This window comes from Pecten maximus, chromosome 13, assembly GCF_902652985.1.
Source record: "Pecten maximus chromosome 13, xPecMax1.1, whole genome shotgun sequence".
Classification (NCBI taxonomy): domain Eukaryota; kingdom Metazoa; phylum Mollusca; class Bivalvia; order Pectinida; family Pectinidae; genus Pecten; species Pecten maximus.
In genome coordinates this window covers 30241868-30260917 of record NC_047027.1, presented here as the reverse complement: position 1 = coordinate 30260917, position 19050 = coordinate 30241868, and the positions used below count along the sequence as shown (strand labels likewise).

The 19050-nt window shown below is 35.6% G+C and overlaps 1 protein-coding gene across 1 annotated transcript; it reads left to right on the top strand.

Moving 5' to 3' along the window:
• Window positions 1–10252: 10252 nt before the first annotated feature.
• On the top strand, window positions 10253–17149 carry LOC117340649 (early nodulin-75-like). Its single transcript, XM_033902413.1, has 2 exons — window positions 10253–10485; window positions 15661–17149. Exons 1-2 carry the CDS (start codon window positions 10253–10255, stop codon window positions 17147–17149), a joined length of 1722 nt encoding a protein of 573 aa, XP_033758304.1.
• Window positions 17150–19050: the final 1901 nt, after the last annotated feature.

Sequence of the window (19050 nt, the reverse complement as noted above, 5' to 3'; positions counted from 1 at the left end):
TGAATTTTTTAAGTGCTTTTGGAAATATTTGGGTAATTTCATCGTTCGATCTATAAATTTAGGTTATAAACAGGGATCTCTTTCTATTTCACAACGACGAGGTATTATTTCTTGCATTCCAAAGGGAGATAAACCCAGACATTTTATAAAAAATTGGAGGCCCATTACTTTGTTAAGTGTTGTGTATAAAATAGCATCAGGTTCAATAGCAAGTAGAATAAAGACAGTGTTGGATAAAATAATTGATAAAGATCAAACAGGGTTTTTAGCAGGTAGATATATAGGGGAAAATACCAGACTAGTCTATGATATAATGCAGTATACAGAAGAAAATGATATTCCAGGTATGTTTTTAATGATCGATTTCGAAAAAGCTTTTGATTCAGTGTCCTGGGAATTTGTTGAAAAAGTATTAATGTATTTTGGCTTTGGAAATAGTTTAATAAACTGGGTTAAAACTTTTAATAATAATATAAGTGCTACTATTAATCAGGGTGGGAATCTGTCTTCTTTCTTCCAAATTAAAAGAGGCTGTCGTCAAGGCGACCCGATCGTCCCCTATATTTTCATCCTCTGTGCAGAAATACTAGCGATAAAACTCCGAAATAATTCAAAAATCAAAGGTATTGATGTTGATAACTGTCCCATACTTTTGTCACAATATGCAGATGATACGTCTCTTGCTCTTGATGGTACAGAACTATCTCTACAGGAATCAATATCCGAACTTAATTTTTATGCAAATATATCTGGATTAAAAATTAATATTTCTAAAACTCAAGTGGTTTGGATAGGTAGTAAAAAGTTTAGTTCTGACAAATTTCTTCCAGATCTGGGTTTACAGTGGGGAAGGGAAAATTTTACACTTTTGGGAATTGAATTCCATATTAATTTACATGAGATTCCAAAGCTCAATTTCGATAAGAAATTAACTAAGCTTAAATCTCTTATTAGATCATGGAACAGGAGAATTTTAACGCCAATTGGTAGAATTAACATTATTAAATCAATTTTAGTTTCACAATTTAATCATTTATTTATCTCACTACCCAACCCAGATTATAGGTTTATTAGTAAGTTAAATACTATTTTCTTTGAATTTTTATGGAATAGCAAAGTTGACAAAGTTAAAAGAGATGTAATTGTTCAAGACTACATTAATGGTGGTTTAAAAATGATAAATATTAAGGCTTTCATAGACTCTCTTAAGTTAGGTTGGATAAGAAGATTATTTTCTAGCACCTCCAAATGGCAAGCAATTATAAAAACATATGTGAATACTGATATGTTGATACAGTGTGGCTCAGACTATTTACAGCAATGTGAAAAGAAATGTAAAAATTTGTTTTGGATAGATGTTTTGAAAGCATGTAGAAAGTTTGTTACATCAAATGAAGTAAATATAAATATTAATTGTATAAATGCGTATCTGAAGGCACCATTATGGTTTAATGACACAATTACTATGGACAAAAAGTCTGGTTTTTTCCAAGACTGGTATAAGAAAGGAGTTGTAAATATAAATGATTTGATAAAGGATCATAATGCTGGTACATTTTATACGTTTCAAGATTTTACACAACTGTATCGAATACGGACTAATTTTCTCCAATATCATAGTGTCATTTCAGCTGTAAAAAAGTTCAATCCCAATCCTGTTCTCCCCATGCTGGAAATAACACGTTCATTTATTCCAGTAAACTTTGATTTTTTTTTTAAACATTTCAAAGGGTCAAAACACTTTTATAACATTATGATCAGAAATAATATTGTGCCCTCAGGACAAAGAAAATGGAATTCAATTTTTGATAGAAGCAATATTTACTGGAGTCAGGTTTTCAAACTTCCGTTTATTGTAACTAATAACACAAAATTCCAATGGTTTCAATATAGAATCAATCACCATATTCTTACAACAAACTCTCTTTTATTTAAAACTCGAATGGTGCCATCGCCTTTGTGTACACTGTGTAACTCAGAGATTGAAACCATTATTCATATTTTATGGGAATGTCAGGAGGTTCAAAATCTTCTTCTTAGCTTTGAAACTCTTTTAGATACACTCCTTATTCCTTTTGGTTTTAATAAAGAATCATTTTTATTTGGTCTTCTCACACAAAATGTAAATGGTAAAATTGATAATGAAATTCTCATTGTAATTAAACAGTACATATATAAAATGCGCTGTCTGCACAAGTCCTTAAATTTAAATGCTTTAATAAATACTATACAGGACTATTTTAATATACAAAGATGTGTAGCTTATAGCAAAGGAGGTATGTATAAGGAGAGATTTAGAAACGAATGGCTAAAATGGGAAAAATTAATTAGGTTATAGCTTTCATTTCATAATATATTTAACTGACATGTCTCTTAGGCTCTAAAACACTAAACTGGTCAATAATTTTGCTTTGTTGCTCTGATAATATATTGTGATTTTTCCATCCCCTTTCTCTCCCTTTTTTTGTCTATTTATCTTTCTATTTATGTATGTCAATACTGTCTGTATGTCTGTGTCTCTGTTTAGTCTGTCTGTGTCTTTCGGTCTAAGTAGGTTGGTGTTAGTCTATGTATCTGTTTGTCTGTATATGTCTGTCAGTCTTTCTGTATATGTCTGTGTCTCTGTTTAGTCTGTCTGTGTCTTTTTGTCTAAGTAGGTTGGTGTTGTTAGTCTATGTATCTGTCTGTCTGTGTGTATGTCTGTCAGTCTTTCTGTATATGTCTGTGTCTCTGTTTAGTCTGTCTGTATCTTTCTGTCTAAGTAGGTTGGTGTTGGTTTATGTATCTGTCTGTGTGTATGTCTGTCTGTTTGTCTGTACATGGATGAATAGCAGGATAATAGAAACAGAATGTGTGTTTAATATGCATTTTCTTATATATGTATGTATACAATAATATATACAGCATGTGTAGTATGTGTGCACTTGTATGGGTATATTTGAGTTGTAGTAGGTACGGTATGTGGATATGTCTTCATGTAAGTGCTGTGTGTACATGCCAATGAATGGATATCAAAATAGTACATGTATGTGTAGTAAAGCATGTGTGCTCATTGTCATATGCAATAGTTAGTATATGACTATATGTAGTACGTATGAACATGTATATGTGTATAGTGTTGTGTACATGTATGTATATGTACTAGAACATTCATGTGTGTGGGAAGGTGTTTGCGTGGGGTGTGTCATTCTCATTCATCAGAGTTACTTCCCTTCGTTTCATATGTCACTCGGTCAGTACGGTGGTGTAGCTTAGCAGACTCTGGGGGGCGAGAATGGGGGTGTGTTGGTGTGTATGTGTGTGTGTAAGCTTGTGCGTAGTAAATTATAATAGAAATACACATCAGTGCTGAAAGGTGTGAATGACCATAAAATGTAGATGTCTTGTGTTTGTTGATAATATATGTTTAACTGAATAAAATATAAATTACAAAAAAAAGAAAATAAATGGAAGATAAAAAATATGAGACATGTTCTGTGTAGTATTTCAGTTTTGCAATAGTGGTTACATATAATTAAAAAAAAAATGCCTCATGATAAAGTTGATAATCGAGCCAAGATATGATAGAGGATTAATGAAAAGACCAAATAGTTCTTCGGTTTAACGGTGTGCAGCTCTACAATGTTTGAACAATTGTGCACTAGTAGAAATCTATAGGTTGTCCTGACCTAAAAAAATATAGGCCACGTACAGCGTTGGTCTGGGCTAAAAATACCGGTAAAATATCACGTGACCCCAGTAATACCCATAGTACCAAAATAGATCGTCATGGTCCATAGACACGATGTGTGTTGTGAACGGATTACATGTATCTAGGTCTCTGCATGTATGTAGTCCATCAATACCATATGGAATAAAGTTAAATTGAAATGTTAAATATGAACTTTACACTTCTCACCCATGTATGCCTGTTGTCGACGCTTCAGTTCATTTACATCTTACATTGAATGATATTGAGTTAATAGGTGATGATTTCACTCTTTTTTTTATCGAAATGAAAATTTTCTATCTCAAAATTTCTATCTTTACACTAAATATTTTATATTTAGTATGCATTAAACGCTTAAAATACCTTTCAAATACGACAAAAAATAAAAATAAATGGTACAATCCTTAGAAACAACAAAATATGAATAAGATAAATCTTGGTGATTCGAACTCCGAGCCTTTGGGTTGCTAAGCGATGGTACGGAAACGTCAAGTTTATGTTATCAGTTATAGTCAGTCTAGTTAATGCTGAAATTAAAATATATTATCAACTACGTTTTTTTCAATTTTTCGATACCAGCGCATCGGAGGACCACTTTTTTAAGAATGGGATTTTTGTTGTCTTTTGGTACATAGAATAAAATAAGACATTGTAAAAGTTGGTTTCCGATGCGCTCTATGTCAAAAAATGATATGAATGCGGGGAAAACCCACCTCGAAAGTTGCAAATTGCCCGATGATGCAACTTTATGGTCATTTAATGAAATAGCCATTGGAATGAACAAACACATTTTTCGCAAATAAGAATGAATAGTCAATAAGAATGAACAAAACACAGGGTAATGTTACAATAAGAATGTATGAATCAACACATTTTTCGCAAATAAGAATTTTTATGTGTTATAGATTTAAGGTTTGTATTCAAAACTCTGTTTTTTACATTTGTTTTTTTTTAATTTGGAAAATGGTCACCGTTAGGTCGAAACAGGCCAATATGCGCCATACCTCTTTAGAGTCCCAATCCCATTTGGGTGCTACCAGTCAAATACGGACGACATTCAATGCTTTGTTTCTGAGAAGTCGTCAGCGAATTGACCCCTTTTGGCCCCGCCCCTCAGGCGCCCGGGGTCAGCCCCACTGAATAAATACAAGGACATGTTATAGTAATAATGTTTGAACAAAACACAGGGTCATGTTAAAATAAGGATGTATGAATTAACACAGGGACATGTTACAATAAGAATGTATGAACAAAACACAGGGTCATGTTACAATAATAATGTATGAACAAAACACAGGGACATTTTACAATAAGAATGTATGAATTAACACAGAGAAATGTTACAATGACAACGTATGAATAAAACACAGGGACATGTTACAATAAGAATGTATAAACAAAACACAAGGACATGTCATAACAAGAATGTATGAACAAAACACAGGGACATGTTACAATAAGAATGCATGAATCAACACAGGGACATGTCATAACAAGAATGTATGAACAAAACACAGGGACATGTTACAATAAGAATGTATGAACAAAACACAGGGTAATGTTACAATAAGAATGTATGAATCAACACAGGGACATGTCATAACAAGAATGTATGAACAAAACACAGGGACATGTTACAATAAGAATGTATGAATCAACACAGGGACATGTCATAACAAGAATGTATGAACAAAACACAGGGACATGTTACAATAAGAATGCATGAATTAACACAGGGACATGTCATAACAAGAATGTATGAACAAAACACAGGGACATGTTACAATAAGAATGTATGAACAAAACACAGGGACATGTTACAATAAGAATGTATGAACAAAACACAGGGACATGTTATTATAAGAAGGTATGAACAAACATGTTATAATATGAATGTATGAATCAACACAGGGACATGTTATAATAAGAATGTATGAACAAAACACAGGGACATGTTACACTAAGAATGTATGAACAAAACACAAGGACATGTTATAACAAGAATGTAGGAATCAACATAGGGACATGTTATAATATGAATGTATGAACAAAACACAGGGACATTTTATAATAAGAATGCATGAATAAAACACAGAGTCATGATACAATAAGAATGTATGAACAAACACAGGGACATGTTATAATAAGAATGTATGAACAAAACACAGGGACATGTTACAATAAGAATGTATGAACAAAACACAGGGTAATGTTACAATAAGAATGTATGAACAAAACACAGGGACATGTTACAATAAGAATGCATGAATAAAACACAGAGTCATGTTACAATAAGAATGTATGAACAAACACAGGGACATGTTATAATAAGAATGTATGAACAAAACACAGGGACATGTTATAATAAGAATGTATGAACAAGCACAGGGACATGTTATAATAAGAATGTATGAATAAAACATAGAGTCATGATACAATAAGAATGTATGAATCAACACAGGGTCATGTTATCATAAGAAGGTATGAACAAAACATGTTATAATAAGAATGTATGGATCAACACGGACATGTTATAATAAAAATGTTTGAACAAAACACAGGGTAATGTTACAATAAAAATTATGAACAAAACACAGGGACATGTTATAATAAGAATGTATGAAAAAAACACAGGGACATGTTATAATAAGAACGTATGAACAAAACAGGCTCCCATACATATAGTTCCACTGAATAATGTTTTTTTTTTTTTTTTTTATTTAGTATACAACTGTACAACCGTAATTGTTTTTCCCGAGTCGTTGAACTTTTACTAATTTGTTTTAAAATTGGTAATTTTTTTCTTCGAATTAAACTTTGTTTTTCATCTCCTTTCGTTTCGTTTGATTTCGTTTTGTTTCGTTTCTTACTTTATATGAACCCAATAGATGATGCCTTAATAATAATCGACCTATAGGCCACATCTCTGTCACAGTAAGACACTGGAGTAACACATTCGTCACTCTTCTTATTCCTTACCTTTCTGACAATAAGTTGCTTAGTGACAGCCAGTTTGGATTACACCCAAACACTCTATAGGGGGAGGGGGATAATATATGTAATAGAAGGAGGATTTAAACACATGTAAGAAGGCGAAGGGACTCCAACATGACCTAAGCCAGACTTTTGATGCTGTCAATCATCAGGTTTTCTCCATAAAATGAAGTGGAATCTCTAAAAAGTGTCTTAGCATTTAACGTCATAACTGGAAGATTGAACCTTTAGTGTTCATTTTAAAGGTAAGTTGTCTAAGTTTGAACCCATCGGTGTTCCACCAGGGGTCCATTATTGGGCAATTATTTCGTATTCGTTATATTAATGACTATACAAAACTTGTCCATCATAGCTCAGTTACTATGTACACTGATGGTACCTCCCAAGACGTAGTAGGTAATACTGTTGTAGAAGTAGAATTTTGTCTTTCAGAAGACCTCAAGCGTACTGTAGAGTGGAAGAAAGTTTGGACCTTAATAAGACCCAATGTATGTTGATAGAGTCATAAAAAAACTAGCAGTAAATGGCAATGTCATTTAAACTATTCATATATATTTACACTTGCAACGTTTTGTCACTATATAACAATACCAGACCGATTTGTTTACCATTCTTGCATGGAAACATTGACCTTTGAACTTGCGTATGAAAATATGACAGGGTACGGGAACTACTTTCGCCAAGCACATGGCTTTACACTTTAAGTTACAAATGTTTATTTTTTTAATTTGAAAATGTATAAAAATAGCATGTTTGACAATATTAAATATGATAATCTATCAAAATGTTTTTTGTTATTTATGTTAATATCATAATAAAAAACAACTATTTTTTACCGCGGAAAAAAATTCTCAATTTGTTGTGAAGCGTCACCATTGGCTGTTCTAATAATTGACTCCTCCCACTGTGTCCGACTTTTATATGATTTTTTTTTATTTACAAAGAAAAACATATTGTAATAACAAAGACCCATAGAAACACATCCGTAAGTGTAAATATAGGGATTTAGACATTCATTAATAAAAAGACCTGAAAGTTTGGCTCTATATAGAGATTGGATTTCACTTTTATGTTAACCATGCTTTTATGGAGCAATTCCTCTAAGAATATATTCTATGGGGCGCGCTTATTAATGAATGTCTAATTTGGAAAGAACACATCAATTTCTATCACTAAAAAGACTTTCCCAAAAAATGGTGTTTTTAAACTTGATAGAATTATAATGCCGATATGGCAAAGAAAGTGTATAGCAGCATTGTTTTACCTCATTTTTCCTATTGTTCCGTGATATGTAGAACGCCATCCTACAATGAATATTTAAATGATCTGTTCAAGCTTCAAAAGAGGGACGCGAAAGTTATTTTAAAAGTTGGTAATGATTTCACAACTACTTATGAACTTTCACTGAAGTTAGGATAGCTTCCAATTAATTACGGACGTGAAACAGTCGTTTTTTATAGATTTGTGACCTTGACCTTGGCCGTTACGAACGGGATAACCTTCGTGTGTCATGAGCTCGTGGTTGTCTATAACATATTCAAATATGATTGTTGTGGCTATGTTCGTCCTGGAGACTTTGTGGAAATAATAGAAAGAACAAGGATACTAATAAAACAACAATAGCAATATTAGAAATCCCTAACAAGGACAGACAAGCATTACGACAGACAGACAGATAGACACAAGGACAGAACTGTTAGAGAGGGAAGAAAAGAAAAATGATAAATACTTCTTTTTTACATTTGCTGAAAAATCGTCTGAGTTGTATGAAATATTGCGAATGTCATCCGGAAAGCGCAAGCGCGAAAAAGCTTAAAAACCGTACAAGCGGGGAAAAACGCCGATATACCTCGTAATAAGCACCAGATTATAGGGTAAAATATTTTCGCTTTTTCGCGTGCATTTTTCGCGTAGGTAAAGTAAATAAATTAACATTAGAATTTCGCTTTTTCACGGTATTTCACTGGCGAAAAAGCGGAAATCAACCACCATAGATAATAGATATCTCATATTTTGTCAACGCCAGAGCCGGGGATTTAATTCTGCGAACTTATCTCATTTCATCTGCTTAGGACTGCGCGAAATACTTGATTGTGACATCTGCGTTACATTTACGTATGGAGCTGAAACGATTGAATATGAAAGAAAACGTCAGGTTCAGATCGGGACCGAGGCTGATCAAAGGTATATTCTGCACGTGTATTTTGAGGGGTCCAGACATACCTGGCCGAAACTAACGTGCTGAATCTCCAAAAAATATTGTTCAAATACCAGCGAATATTTTTGGATATGTATTATAATCTAGTGGGTGCTAAACGAAGATAACACTATTCTTATTTTGTTTTTATTTGTACAAAAACTTCAAAACTGTATGGTGGCTGATATGTGCCATTTCGTTATTTCGTCCGGCTAATCATCGTCTTTTCGCGAAATAACGAAAACAAGTAACGCGAAACAACGAAAATATTAGGTCGCTGCTTAGCGACCTGAAATATTTCGCCCCAATGTTTATCGTATTTCTCCCCGCTTACCTATGGCAGCTCGTTAGAGCCAAGTATCAAATCTCGCATTCTCGCACTCTCAACCTTAGGTCGAAAACGCGAGAATGCGAAAATGCGACGGCGAGAATGCGAAAACGCGAGAATGCGAAAACTCGACGGCGAAAACGCAAGATTAATCTCGCCGTCGCGATTTCGCATTCTCGCCCTTAAGTATTCGCATTCTCGCATTTCGATCTTAGATCGAGAATGCGAGAATGCGAGATTAGGCCTTCACGGCCGTCCTGGCATTCTCGCTCCCTCGCATATATATATGTGTGTGTGTATATATATTATTAATCAGACCAACTCCTACAGGCCCCTCAAACACACTTTCCTTAGGGACTAGGTTCACATGAAACAGCAGCTGATTGGCTGAATAAGTTGTGTGAGTGCATGTTGTCGGTTTGTGACGAGTCGTCCTGATACCTGCTACCCGGTTTTCATTACGTTAATAGGATATTTCGACCACCTTTCTATAAACAAAATGACGACCAAGAAAATTTATACAAAAAGGCATGTAGGATTGCTGATTGCAAATAAGGGTATGATACTGAACAAAAAAGGCATGGTGCAACGCCATATTAATAGGGCTTGTGGGAAATACTAACCGATAATCATGTCTCAGTGACTTAATATCAATAAAAGTATATCTCTAATTAAATCATTAAACTTGTTAAAATAAATTTCATATGGCAAAGCAACTCATGTAAGATCCTCTCTTTGTACTATGCTGTACATATTTCATGTTTTACTATATAGAAAGAATTTTAAAACATTTTATATCCTTTTTTTCAGTTTGAAGGGTGCTTCTTATCAGGGTTTTAGCTGCATTCATGATGACAGGGAAGAGCTTGAGTCATTCAATGCTGAAATGCAGTCCATGGATATGTCAAGGGACTTATTGCAGGAAGATTTGTGTTGTGGAGTATGTTAAAAGTCATTTACTACCAAGTACAATTTAAGGAGGTATATGATAATTCATTCAAGGGATGGACTTGTCCAATGTGATATGTGTGAGCAAGAATTCAGAGACGGACACAAATCTAAATGCCACAAAGAGGAGGTTCATTTTGGGATCCTTATTGCTGCTCATTGTTTTCCAGGAAAATTGCTCCTCAGAAAACACATGAAAATACATACTGGAGAAGCAGACTTTATGTGCCTTTTTTGTGGGAAATGTGACTATGACAAAAACAGTTCTGAGGTCCATGTCAACAAACATGATAATGCAGCACCATACAAGTGTGTATATATATAGAGTACTATTGGATATATTACAAACAAGAAAAAACCCATTTCAATAAATATTTGAACACATACTTCCTGTATATGTTTTTAATCAAAATGTAATGCTTTTAGTTCACTACCAATGCCCATATTCATGCAATACTCTTTTAGCTTGTTCAAATTCTCATTTTGTGCTTAAGACTAAAAAATACTTTTGGTGAAAAACCTAACATCCGAATTAGTGTTTTTCTGATACATGTATTTAAAAAAAACAATAAAAAGGCTTCAAGTCAGATAATTATTTGAAGTTAATGTTTTCTATTTAAACTATTTCATGATTTTGGCGAGTTTAAAGAACTTGGGATGAGTCTCAGCACAGATTTAATGTTGACCATGAAAGTGCAGGCCCCGATGATCATTGAGGTATTATGTTTCCACAAATGCAATTTAACTCTTCAAGATCTCCTTATGATAGGACTAACAGATAATAACAATTACAAACAATGTATTCCGGTACCATAGTTTATTGTTCGTTGTACATTATCCAATACAGAAGCATTGCTTTATATATAAGGATAAGACAAAACTTCTACTTATATATAACTAGATAAATATTCACACTCTGCAATGGTTTATACCTTAAAGTTATATTATATCACTTTACTTATCATTGGCAACATCGTTCATTACAAGACCACATTAAATATAATGTCATTTGGCATCACTGATTCGTCATGATCAAATCACATCTTTGGCGTCATCAACAAGTCACATGGCATTATTATCACATATTTAGTATCCTTGATATAAATATACATATAAGTCATACATGGCATTATTATCATTTCCTTGGAAAGTCATCACAAGGCATCATAATATATAAGGCATCATAACATATAAGGCATCATTGCAACCTCAATATAAATCACATAGCATTATCATATACATCCTTGGCATATTTGGCAAGTCCCGTGGCATTATGATCACATATTTGGTGTAGTAAACGCATATTAAGGAAAAAATGGTTTAGCATTGCGACTTCTACACCTTTCACTTATATATTTCATATGTGGTTTCAAGGAGAGTTTCGGGTCCAAAATCATTCCGAGATATTTTACTTTATTAACATACTCAATGCGCTTGTCTCCTAGATATAAGTCTGGTTTCCTAGACCTTCTAGAGAAGGACATAGCTACGGTTTTTTCCTTTATATTTGAAAACCCCATTCATCTGACCAATCTTGAATGAAATCTGAAGTTCTTTGAATGGTTCTACCGTTACTTGTTATGATCTTATTGGTACTCCAAATACTGGTATCATCTGCACATTGTGCTACATTAGCTACAGTAGATGTTTATTTTGTGAATTTAATTTAAGGTGTTGATTCAACTTTGTTATAAATATATTAAATAGGGTAGGGGAGATAACACTACCTTGCGGAACTCCATTATCTAAAAGTTTCCCGTCTGAATTGAAATTTTTAACCCTAACCTGAGTTTTCCTATCTTTTAAGAAATAGGTAATGGATATATAATAGTATTAGGTGTTACCAGTGATACCTATTTCTTTAAGTTACAGGAGTAGTCCCTCGTGCCAAGCTGTTAATAGGATGTTAAACAAAATAAACCAAACCAAACCAAACACTGCTGCCAGTCTAGGAATACTGCAATAGCATGATGGTTTTTACTTAGTGAGTTTTTAAATCAATCCGTGTAAGTGGATTTTCATGAAATGTATCGTTATCCCATATCCAATGTTCTATTAAGTTGCCCCGGGAGGATGTGTTTTTGCTCCCCTATAGTGTGCTTGCTACGGCAGCGTATTAGGGCCAATATAAAAAAAAATATGAAATCGTACGTACGATTTACTAATTCGTACGTACGGATTACTAATTCGTACGTACGATTTACTAATTCGTACGTACGATTTACTAATTCGTATGTACTAGTAAGCAGAGACATATATAGAGAGATTGGCAGCTCTCTATTTGCTCTTTTGTCTACGTGGTGGCCCCTGACCTTCCCACAATCCCTTGCGATCGCTCTGTTCAGTCTTCTCCTGATGCCATACTTGAAAACTTGAAAACCAAACACATAGTTATCGATAATTTCTATTTGAAATCATCACCAAGATCCAATGATGTGTTTTAATGTCATTAATAGCAAAGTGCAGAAGTGTCATCAATATGAAATATATCACATTTGCTGTCAAAGTGTTCGTATTTTGAGTATGAAAGTCAAGCACGCCACAGGGCGGGAATCTCCAATTTACCTATGGGGTTTTCGAAAATACGGATAAATAACAACAATGTGCATAATAAACAAGACCATATCCCATAAGTATTATAGGTGGTTTTTTTTTGTATAATGTAGTAACTTTTGTAGTGGCCTAAATAAAACGATCTGCTTTTTGTGTGCGTTTAAAATTGACGATGTTTTGGTCTGACGTAATGGCGGCTTAATTACAAAACTAGGACATGTCGAATAGGACCCAATGGATTTTCGAAAAAACGGATTAATGACAACAGTGTGAAAAATCATCCAGACTATATCCTATAAGTATGATAGTCTTTGGATAAGGAAGTAACTTTTGTAGTGGCCTAAATAAAACCATGTGCTTTTTGTGTGCATTGGAAATTGACGACGTTTTGGTCGGACGTAATGGCGGAATAACCATAACATGTAGAATAATTTCCAGTACATCGATACACACATGCGCAAAGCCCGATTTAATTGTGCTCGCGTGTGTTTGATAAGGGACAAGACGCTCTCAATAAGGGATATGCTTGAGTGGTCACGAATAAATAGCGATGTTACTTATCTCTCTATATATGTCTCTGGAATTAGTAAATTAGTACGTACGAATTAGTAAATCACGTACGATTTAATTTTTTTTTATAGTGGCCCTAATACGCTTCCGTAGCTTGTCGCATTAAAGTCCCCAGATAAAACAAAATGTTGATACATGTACTTATTAAGAATGGTGGTTAATGTATCTAGTTCTTGGTCATCAATTGTTACACTGGGACTGATATATATATATATTTATATATATTTCTCTCGGTACAACTACGACAGGAAATTCAAATCTTTATCTTCGGATCACCAACACATAGTGTATATGATACATTGTGCTAATAAATAGATATAGCTTAGAAACACAAATGACGAAGAGAAAGAAAATAAATATCCGCAGCCTATACCGCTGCGCCACATCGGCGTTCTTGAGTTCTTGAGAACGCCGATGTGGCGCAGCGGTATAGGCAGCGGATATTTCTGGCTAGGCGATTGGGTGCCGTTGATCGTGAGTTCGATGCCCGGTCAGGGCACGAGTCAAAAAGTTGTCTTCCTTCGTCATTTGTGTTTCTAAGCTATATATATTTATATATATATATACATATATAATATTAAACACTACTGTGACTCTATCTTCGCTGTGTATCTCTGCCCCTATCATTTCAATCCTTGGTGTAATGTTTGTGATCGTGATACACTTGAAGGCGAGATTGTGACTGATATACATGGCTAAACCCGTTTTTGAATTTCCAACTTGAATAGGTTCATAATAGCCTGATATATTTGGTTGTTTTAAATTTTATCTTTAGTTTCTTGAATTTTCATTTATATCAATATCTGGTTTTTGTTTTAATTCCGAGATATTGGGCCTAAGCCAGCGGGCATTCCAATTGAGAACAGAAAGAGTGCCCGTGGCTTTTTTAATTATTATGTTCTTTAATCATTAGATGGCTTATTTAATTATCACTGATAAAAGATAAATCTGATATATAATCTACTTTCTCGACCTCAAGTTGTATCCCATCTTCGCTAGCCAAGGCTTCTGATTACGTTACACTACACGAACGTGTAGTGTAAAGTAATCAGAAGCCTTGGCTAGCGAAGATGGTTGTATCCGGTAGGGGAGTTTAGTGTTGTAGGGGAGGTAACTCGTATAGGCGATTGTGGCCGTGATGTATGGATTTTGTGTGAGGTGGTATTTTCTGTGGTGAGTTGTCGGGCGTTGTCACATGTGTGTGGTTTGAGGTCTCTGGTGTACCTAATGCACTCTGTACTTCCGCCAAAACTCCACATTGACCACATGTTAAATACCAAGACCCTACGTTGATCACATGACAGAGACTAAGACTGATCACATGACAGTTACTGAGACTCCACATTGATCACATGACAGATACTGAGACGGTCAGACCATACATCGATTACATGACAAATATATATATATATACACTGAATCCCCACATCGATTACAAAACAGATAAACCGAGACCCCACATCGATTACAAGACAGATAAACCGAGACCCCACATCGATTACAAGACAGATAAACCGAGACCCCACATCGATTACAAGACATATAAACCGAGACCCCACATCGACTACAAGACTGATAAACCGAGACCCCACATCGATTACAAGACATATAAACCGAGACCCCACATCGACTACAAGACAGATAAACCGAGACCCCACATCGACTACAAGACAGATAAACCGAGACCCCACATCGACTACAAGACAGATAAACCGAGACCCCACATCGACTACAAGACAGATAAACCGAGACCCCACATCAATTACAAGACTGATAAACCGAGACCCCACATCGACTACAAGACTGATAAACCGAGACCCCACATCGACTACAAGACAGATAAACCGAGACCCCACATCGACTACAAGACTGATAAACCGAGACCCCACATCGACTACAAGACTGATAAACCGAGACCCCACATCGATTACAAGACTGATAAACCGAGACCCCACATCGACTACAAGACATAAACCGAGACCCCACATCGACTACAAGACAGATAAACCGAGACCCGACATCGATTACAAGACTGATAAACCGAGACCCCACATCGACTACAAGACTGATAAACCGAGACCCCGCATCGACTACAAGACTGATAAACCGAGACCCCACATCGACTACAAGACTGATAAACCGAGACCCCACATCGATTACAAGACTGATAAACCGAGACCCCACATCGACTACAAGACTGATAAACCGAGACCCCACATCGACTACAAGACTGATAAACCGAGACCCCACATCGATTACAAGACAGATAAACTGAGATCCCACATCAATTACAAGACAGATAAACCGAGACCCCACATCGACTACAAGACAGATAAACTGAGATCCCACATCAATTACAAGACTGATAAACCGAGACCCCACATCGACTACAAGACTGATAAACCGAGACCCCACATCGATTACAAGACTGATAAACCGAGACCCCACATCGACTACAAGACATAAACCGAGACCCCACATCGACTACAAGACAGATAAACCGAGACCCGACATCGATTACAAGACTGATAAACCGAGACCCCACATCGACTACAAGACTGATAAACCGAGACCCCGCATCGACTACAAGACTGATAAACCGAGACCCCACATCGACTACAAGACTGATAAACCGAGACCCCACATCGATTACAAGACTGATAAACCGAGACCCCACATCGACTACAAGACTGATAAACCGAGACCCCACATCGACTACAAGACTGATAAACCGAGACCCCACATCGATTACAAGACAGATAAACTGAGATCCCACATCAATTACAAGACAGATAAACCGAGACCCCACATCGACTACAAGACAGATAAACTGAGATCCCACATCAATTACAAGACTGATAAACCGAGACCCCACATCGATTACAAGACAGATAAACCGATACCCCACATCGATTACAAGACTGATAAACCGAGACCCCACATCAATTACAAGACTGATATACCGAGACCCCACATCGATTACAAGACAGATAAACCGAATCCCCACATCGATTACAAGACAGATAAACCGAGACCCCACATCGATTACAAGACTGATAAACCGAGACCCCACATCGATTACAAGACAGATAAACCGAGATCCCACATCGATTACAAGACAGATAAACCGAGATCCCACATCGATTACAAGACAGATAATCCGAGACCCCACATCGACTACAAGACAGATAAACCGAGACCCCACATCGATTACAAGACAGATAATCCGAGACCCCACATCGACTACAAGACAGATAAACCGAGACCCCGCATCAATTACAAGACAGATAAACCGAGACCCCACATCGATTACAAGACAGATAAACCGAGACCCCACATCGATTACAAGACAGATAAACCGAGACCCCACATCAATTACAAGACAGATAAACCGAGACCCCACAACGATTACAAGACAGATAAACCGAGACCCCACATCAATTACAAGACAGATAAACCGAGACCCCACATCAATCATAAGACAGATAAACCGAGACCCCACATCGATTACAAGACTGATAAACCGAGACCCCACATCAATCATAAGACTGATAAACCGAGACCCCTAATCGACTACAAGACAGATAAACCGAGACCCCACATCGACTACAAGACTGATAAACTGAGATCCCACATCGATTACAAGACAGATGAACCGAGACCCCACATCAATTACAAGACATATAAACTGAGATCCCACATCGACTACAAGACTGATAAACCGAGATCCCACATCAATTACAAGACAGATAAACCGAGACCCCACATCGATTACAAGACAAATAAACCGAGACCCCACATCGATTACAAGACATATAAACTGAGATCCCACATCGACTATGAAATATAATAAATTATTTTAAAATTTAGTTAAAAATATAGATCAGATTTTATATCCAAAACTGTTCCTTGGTCTGTCTATATTACACATATTTGCCCTTTGGCACCAATTCTGTTTACCTGTTGACGTAGTTGATCGGATATTAATGGTACATGTTGTACATGGTTATCTAATATTGTCTCAGGCTATATGACAGACGTCTTCTGTATTATCATGTATCAATCAATCATACTCATCCCTAGGACTACCTAGGACTATATAAGATTAGATATTATTGTACCATGGAGTCGGTTTCCAGGGAGCCATTACTGGACACTAAGTCCTGGGCTGGGCTTTCGCCCGGGACAGGCCAGTACCGATACATGTACAGATGTATACCTATGTATGCTATATGTATGTATGATGCACATATAACTTAATAAAAACACCATCCAAGAAAGAAGAGTCATCTCATTATACTGATGCCGTAACCTCGGAGCGAAGCTGGATGGAAAGCGGACACAACATGAAGTTTCCACTATAAGATAAACGCCATTTTAAAGATCAACGCCATTTAAAAGATCAACGCCATTTAAAAGATCACCAATCACCTATTATGTCTACTGTTAACAAGATGCAGGTACGTTGATTTTACTTCTTACTATCTTCGTAAACATTTGCCATTGATAGCTATATAATTTTTTTAACATCACTTTAGGTTAGTTATACCTTAGTAATTATATGTTTCATTTTTGAATTGAACTAAAACAAACATTTTTTCTTACTATATTTATTATTTTTTATGAATGATTTAAATTGCACTGTTTTCATATCATTACCAGAAAATTCCTATATACTTTAATATTAATTGTTTTACATTTTACATATATATATAAGTTTTACATCTTTACACATTGATCCTATGATGAGTTTCGCCCACGTGATTTAACACGGGGATTATAAAGTAAATGAAACATCATCATGTTGTCGGAGTTCAGAGATAGTGATGCGGTTTTACACACACATAATATGTACATGGTATGATAAATCTACTGTTCTCCTTTGACAACATACTACACATACAAGTGCATTATCAGATCAGAAACACTCGGTTTCAATGTATTCCGACCAGAACATCATTTGTAAATGTATTACTACGGATTTTGGAATACCTCTTGAATTTATGCCGAAAATTATATGTTTCGATAGTATCTGAATGTACACATATCACACAAATACATAACTAGGAATTTTTCTGGTAAATTTCATTTCATCCATTTTATTTTTGTGTCAGCCAAATTGAAGTGCGACATATCATCGCTTGATTTTGTGACACCAGTTCCTTCACCAGCGACAGTACCATTGATACCACCATCGTACCAGCCAACGCCAATGTATCCCCGCCTTCAATCCATAATGTCAACTCCTGTTATTGAAGAGGATTAATACATTCATTTTCCTCAACGTTTTATTGAATTGTTTATGTGCTGTGTTTTCCATACAGAAGTTCCAACATTTTCGTCATATCGTCCTCAACATATAAGAAGAGGATTTGAATTCATTTTTAATATCTTCAACTGAAGAGACACTATTCAACATATATTACAACAATTTCATTTATTCATATATACCGAAGAGACGTCTTCACCTATATCTACAATGGAGAGTTCAGCCTAACGTGATTCCACCACGAGGTTTAATTTGTAATTTGAACTTTCCATATTATGTCAGAGTCAGAGATAGTGACGTGATAATACACGCACTGATATCTAAAATATAATCTACTGCACTCAAACGACATAACAACGCACCATACTTCAACGGATAAGGAAATACCTGATGCAGTTCAAATGCCAGGGAAAAATAAGTATATATTTTCCTTGTCCGAAGAAGAAATATCAACATATACACATCCACTAACACATAACAAG